At 35.6% G+C, this 7,081-nt stretch overlaps 1 protein-coding gene across 1 annotated transcript in view; it reads right to left on the minus strand.

The window, feature by feature from the left end:
• The window catches only part of LOC311233916 (uncharacterized protein), a gene marked incomplete at both ends in the record, with an annotated part of 6,533 nt that extends 5,470 nt beyond the window's left edge, over positions 1-1,063 (minus strand). The window contains 3 exons of the mRNA XM_084338372.1: positions 131-599; positions 646-653; positions 947-1,063. Of these exons, the coding sequence (XP_084194498.1) occupies positions 131-599; positions 646-653; positions 947-1,063 (594 nt within the window). The remainder of the gene's footprint in view (positions 1-130; positions 600-645; positions 654-946) is intronic.
• Between the last annotated feature and the right edge of the window lie 6,018 nt (positions 1,064-7,081).

Here is a 7,081-nt window from a genome sequence, read left to right on the forward strand (position 1 = left end):
AGACAAATTCCTTGTATGTGCTAGCTTACTTGGCAATAAAGACATTTATGATATCTGATACCAATGGCTTAGTTAATGTGAACGTTCTTTGGGTTCATCTACCACCCGTGTGGTCCTCAGTTCCACTCACCTTGCCGTGGAGGGCTGCGGCGCCGGCGTCGCTCCTGTGCTCCAGCATGGGTGAAATCACTGTCCACTGGTTGGTTTCAGGCTTGTAGCGCTCTGCGGTGTTCAGTCGCACGTATCCGTCGAACCCTCCCATGGCGTAGATACAGCCGTCCAACGTGACCACGCTGACGTAACAGCGGGGTGCGTGCATGGGAGCCACCTGCAGCCAGCTGCGAGTGACAGGGTTGAACCTGCGCATACTGTTGAGGAACTCTAAGCCGTCATAGCCGCCGACGCAGTAGACCAGACCGCGGAGATAAGCGGTGCCGTGGTAGGACCGGGGACTCTCCCCCTCAACGCTCACGTCCCTCCATCCACCGGCTTGGATATCGTAAGCCTCCATGCCATTGGTCACGCTGCTGCCACTCCAGCCTCCGATGGCCAATAGGACCTGCTGGGGCAGGCGTGGGCGTGTCAGGGGGTTTATGAGCCTGTCGGAGCCAGGGGGGTTCAGGAAGCTGAGGATGAGGGCCCTGCAGTCGTGGCTGTCCCTCACCAAAGGGTTCTTCAGGACGTTGCTCTCGAAGTAGTCAGGCCTCATCAAGCCCATGCGAACCTGGGAAGAGACAAGCAGACAGCGGGTACAACTTAGACAGCGGTTGTAGACGGTTTCACTGGAATTCTGTTGCTAGGGAACGGTTTGGACCCAAATGTTTGAGAACCACTGTACTAGGGAACCTAGCGTTGTTTTAATGCAATGCACAGTAATACAATTAGTTACCTTGGGCAGCAGCAAAGGGATGTGTGTTTTACGCTCCTCACAGGAGTGGTCGATCCAACGGAGGACGGCCTCGAACACCGTCTCCTCGCTCTTCACGTTCAGGTCATCCCTCTCGATGATGTCCACCAGTTGCTGCAGGGACAGCTCCACAAACTCCTGTGAGACGCGCAGCATCTCCTCAAAGTGGCACACAATGAAGAGATGGGCCTTGCACCTCAGGTCAGGGCAGCAGTAGATGCCCGCGAACCTCCAGATGCCGACACAGTTTTCCAGAGACAGCTGGCCCTCTAGGAAGTCAGAGCATGCTCCTATTATGCCAGTGACGAGAAGCTGGTCTGCAGCCACCAGAAGCTCTTCCACGTTCTCTGCTGTCACCGGCACAAAATGTGTGTAGGCGTACTCTATGATGAGCTGCATCATAGCCGCGGACACCCCAGGGATAGTGTAGACTGGTTTCTCTGAGTCACTCCAGCGAGTGAAGAGGGTTCTGTGGGATGCAGAGTATAGAGATATCTGATGAGTAAACAGTAAGCAACATTCTGTCCTGTGTAGTAATATATTTTCACTGTAGAAGTATAGGGTCTCTTAGCACAGTAGAAGTATAATATATTTTCAAAGTAGAAGTACAGTATAGTATCTTTATACAGTAGAAGTACAGTATAGTATCTTTTTACAGTAGAAGTACAGTATAGTATCTTTTTACAGTAGACGTATAGTATCTTTTTACAGTAGACGTACAGTATAGTATCTTTTTACTAACCAAGTTAACCCGAACCAAGCTAAAACGTTTTTTTCCCTTTTCGAGTAATACACAATCACTCAAGTATAGCATGTGATCAATCGATCTGGAATTTTCTTTAAAATGCCCATCCCTAATTAATATAGCACCATTCATACAGATTTCAGCTCAAAGTGCTTTACACAAAAAACTAACCAAAAGGATACAAAAAGAAAAGAAAACAATTGCAATCACTCCATAACTAAGGATGGAAATGATAAGACATGAAAATGATAAAAACGGTAATAAAACAACTAGATAAGATAGTAAAAATAGCTAAATAAGACAAACAGTAAGACAATAACTTAAGACAATAAAATTATTACAAATAAAATAATAATAAATACCGAAAAATTAAATAGTTAAAATAATAAAATAGCTAAATTTGATAGTAAACAATAAGAAAAAATGTATAACAATAAAATAAGACATTAGAAAAGAACAAATCATTTTTTTAAATATATAAAACAATGATAACAATGATAATAAAATATTTAAGTAAAAATAATAGAAATAAAGAAAAATAAGACAATAAAATAAAGATAATAATTCATTTAAAAGCTATTTTAAAAAGGTACATTTTGAGCAGTGCCATGTGCAGTATGTATAGTACATATAGTATGTATGTATGTATAGTATAGTATCTTTTTACAGTAGAAGTACAGTATAGTATCTTTTTACAGTCGACGTACAGTATAGTATCTTTTTACAGTAGACGTACAGTATAGTATATTTTTACTAACCAAGCTAACCTGAACCAAGCTAACCTGAACCAAGCTAAACGTACCTGAAATAGGCGCTGCAGCCACACAGGATTGCTTTGTGGGCGTTAAACTCAGTGCTGTTGACTTTAATAACCACATCACAGAACCTTCCCTCCAGACGCAGCTCATTAAGGATTGTACAGGACATTGTTTCCTTTTCCATGTGGGGATTTTTAAATTGTATCTACAGTATATATTCAAGCTTACAGACAAGTAGCCAGAAACAACAAGTGAGCTCTTCACTTATCTTCTGAGATCTGAGATATTCTGAGAGAATTGTTGAATAGATACACAAATGTTCTAGAATGTTTGATTATGCTGTGACATCACAACGGAACATCATACTGTGACATCATACTGTGACATCATACTGTGACATCATCACAACAGAACATTATTTGAGTTCCATTTTGAATAATATAAATAATATGTATGATAATATAATGTAATGTTATATATTATAATATAATGTAATATAATAATAAAGTATAATATATTTAGCTCCCATTTGAATAATATAGACATTATGTCTATAAACATGACATTCTTTAAAGTCTTAAAATATATATTTTTTATTTAAGTTAAAATAAATGTAAAATAATAATAACGTTATTTATATTAGGGATGGGCGTGAGTAATCGATTACTCATAGCTGAGAAAAATCGATCTTAAATTATTAATCATTTTTATGGGGGAAAAATGTAAATAATAAAATATATATATTTTTTTACATATTTGTTTCACATGTCTGTGTAAGATTATAACTGTGTGTTGGTTTCCACAAACATATACGTAAATGTAAAAGTAAAAAAATTATAATAAATAAAGAATTTCTAAAATTATTATTATTTCTTTATTTTTTTAAAGTTTTTTTTCCCTTTCCGAATAATACACAATCACTCGAGTATAGCATGCGATCAATCAATCTGGATTTTTCTTTAAAATGCCCATCCCTAATTTATATAGCACCATTCATACAGATTGCAGCTCAAATTGCTTTACACAAAAAACGAAACAAAAGGATACAAATAAAAAATTATAATAATTGCAATCACTCCATAACTAAGGATGGAAATTATAAGACATGAAAATTTAAAAAAAAATTGTAATAAAACAACTAGATAAGATAGTAAAAATAGCTAAATAAGACAAACGGTAAGACAATAACATAAGACAATAAAATAATTACAAATAAAATAATAATAAAGACCGAAAAATGTAATAGTTAAAATAATAAAATAGCTAAATTTGATAGTAAACAATAAGAAAAAATTTATAACACTAAAATAAGACATTAAAAAAGAACAAATCAAATTATTAGGGCTGTACCGAATGTAATTTTTTAACATTCGAAGCGTCTATTGAAGTATTCAAACAAGGCTTTGAATGTCTATAAAAAATGTGTACTTCATACAAAAAAAATATATATTTTTTTTTTAAACTAAATCCTCAATTTGAATAAAGTGATTAATCTGATTAAATTAGTATTTTTATTTTATTAAATCAACTTTCTTTAACACATCCACTGCCAAAAACGGCTTACGACGGGTTTCAAAGTCATGCGAATTCCGCCATTCCACGGCGTACGACCATATTAAATTTTTCCGCCATGGTATTCATAATTCCCTCACCCAGCCTCGGCTGAGACAGTGGGACTCGGCACAACCGTGCAACGCTTCAATACCGCCGCCTGGTGGATGATCAGGCGAGTTACAACCGGAAATGGATCTCTGGTGATCTCCGTGCATCTTGGAAATGCGTCCGGCAGTCACATATTGTTGCGGGACTCTAGACACACATCCATGTATATAGATCGCTGCCATAACTCAATAATCGATATGATTTGGGTGTTTATTTCGCCATACGAACCGGAAAAGGATCTAGTCGATCTACGTCAAATAAGTGGGATCTTTTTCCTCAAGTCTCATCGGCGAACGGTAAGAGGACAGTAACGGTACTTTCAGCATGATTGTTTATTATTATTAATGCAAACTGCTCTGATCAATATATCACCCATACTACATAAAGCATTTACTGACTGACGCATGATGAGTCATAACGTTTAGGATCGTATTCAGTTGGATTTTGTAATATAGCATGTATCACGAATAAACTGCAATCGATAATCTATATTATGCGTTTAGGCCTATAACTAGCGTTCTAGGAATTACTGCAGAAAACGATAAAAACATATTTATATTCTGGACGGTATTTTCGTATGAATCTATGAATGAAAAAGTATAACGTTCCTACATCCTGAAAGATAGATAATCGATGTTGAATGGGCCATAGTAATGTCAATTTAGCAATACAATTTAAAAAGTTATAGCCCTGCAAAGAAGGTGAACATCTCCATAGGCTTAGAGTGGTGGCAGAGTGGTATGAGAGGGGCAAACTGCGTGGCATTTAATGTGTTAATGAATATAACTCATCAGTTCGTCAACATAAATAATCCAATAAGGGCACGGTTGGTATGAAAGTGATGGTGACGTCTTATAGTATAATATTAGTGTAGCCTAATCTTTAACTGCAACTGTGAAGAAAACCCCCATTGGTTTAAACAGATTGAATAGACACATAAAAAAAATTATATATATATATTTTTTATAAAAAATTCGAATGTTGATTTAGAATTCGAATGTCAACATTATGATCGAAGCTTCGAAGCATTTGGTACAGCCCTAAAAATTTCATAAAACAATGATAACAATGATAATAAAATATTTAAGTAAAAATAATAGAAATAAAGAAATTAAGACAATCAAATAAAGATAATAATTAATTTAAAAGCTATTTTAAAAAGGTAAGTTTTGAGCAGTGCCATGTGCTGAAGTACAGTATAGTATCTTTTTACAGTAGAAGTACAGTATAGTATCTGTTTACAGTAGACGTACAGTATAGTATATTTTTACAGTAGACACAGTATCTTTTTACTAACCAAGTTAACCTGAACCAAGCTAACCTGAACCAAGCTAAACTTACCTGAAATAGTTGCTGCAGCTACACAGGATTGCCTTGTGGGCGTTAAACTCAGTGCTGTTGACTTTAATAACCACATCACAGAACCTTCCCTCCAGACGCAGGTCATTAAGGATGACAGGACATGTACAGTACATTGTTTCCTTTTCCATGTGGGGATTTTAAAATTGTATCTACAGTATATATTCAAGCTTACAGACAAGTAGCCGGAAACAACAAGTGACCTCTTCACTTATATTCTGAGATCTGAGATATTCTGAGAATTGTTGAATACAGTAGTTACACAAATGTTCTAGAATGTTTGATTATGACATCATACTGTGACATCACAACGGAACATCATACTGTGACATCATACTGTGACATCATACTGTGACATCATACTGTGACATCATCACAACAGAACATATTCGAGTTCCATTTTGAATAATATAAATAATATGTATGATAATATAATGTAATGTTATATATTATAATATAATGTAATATAATAATAAAGTATAATATATTTAGCTCCCATTTGAATAATATAGACATTATGTCTAAAACATGACATTCTTTAGAAGTCTTAAAATATATATTTTTTATTTAAGTTAAAATAAATGTAAAATAATAATAACGTTATTTATATTAGGGATGGGCGTGAGTAATCGTAGCTGAGAAAAATCGATCTTAAATTACGTATGTGGTGCGAAAGCTCTGGGAGGAGTTAGCAGACAAAAATTGGCGGAATAATAAAGAAGCATAAATAAATAAATAGTGTAGATTACAATAGTCACCCACACTAATAATAAAACGTTTTTATTAAATGATACAAACTAAGGATTTGTATAGTCAACTTTGATTGGCCCAAAAAACTAAAAAAAGCATTCCATTGCAAAAAATTACATGCAAAAATAAAACGTTTTTATTAAATACATTTTTATTTTTTATCATTACAGTAGATAATATAAACGTACCTGAAATAGTCGCTGCAGCCACGCAGGATTGCCTTGTGGGCGTTAAACTCAGTGCTGTTGACTTTAATAACCACATCACAGAACCTTCCCTCCAGACGCAGGTCATTAAGGATGACAGGACATGTACAGGACATTGTTTCCTTTTCCATGTGGGGATTTAAAAATTGTATCTACAGTATATATTCAAGCTTACAGACAAGTAGCCGGAAACAACAAGTGAGCTCTTCACTTATTTTCTGAGATCTGAGATATTCTGAGAGAATTGTTGAATAGATACACAAATGTTCTAGAATGTTTGATTATGACATCATACTGTGAAATCACAACGGAACATCATACTGTGACATCATACTGTGACATCATCACAACTAGGGATGTCCGATATTATCGGCCTACCGATATTATCGGCTGATATCGGCATTAAAAAAAAATTAAATCTTAATTCCACAAGAGATATGTAATGTTAATTACCTGAAATTATTCCATTTTGGGGGGGGGGGGGGGGGACCCTGCATATATCGGTATCGGTTGATATTGGTTGTTATCTGTATCGGAAATTAGGAGTTGGACAATATCGGTATATCGGTATCGGTAAAAAAGCCAATATCGAGCATCCCTAATCACAACGGAACATTTGAGTTCCATTTTGAATAATATAAATAATATGTATGATAATATAATGTAATGTTATATATTATAATTAGAGGTGGGC

This window comes from Notolepis coatsorum (genome assembly GCF_963971535.1).
Source record: "Notolepis coatsorum genome assembly, contig: SUPER_8_unloc_1, whole genome shotgun sequence".
NCBI classification, from domain to species: Eukaryota; Metazoa; Chordata; class Actinopteri; order Aulopiformes; family Paralepididae; genus Notolepis; species Notolepis coatsorum.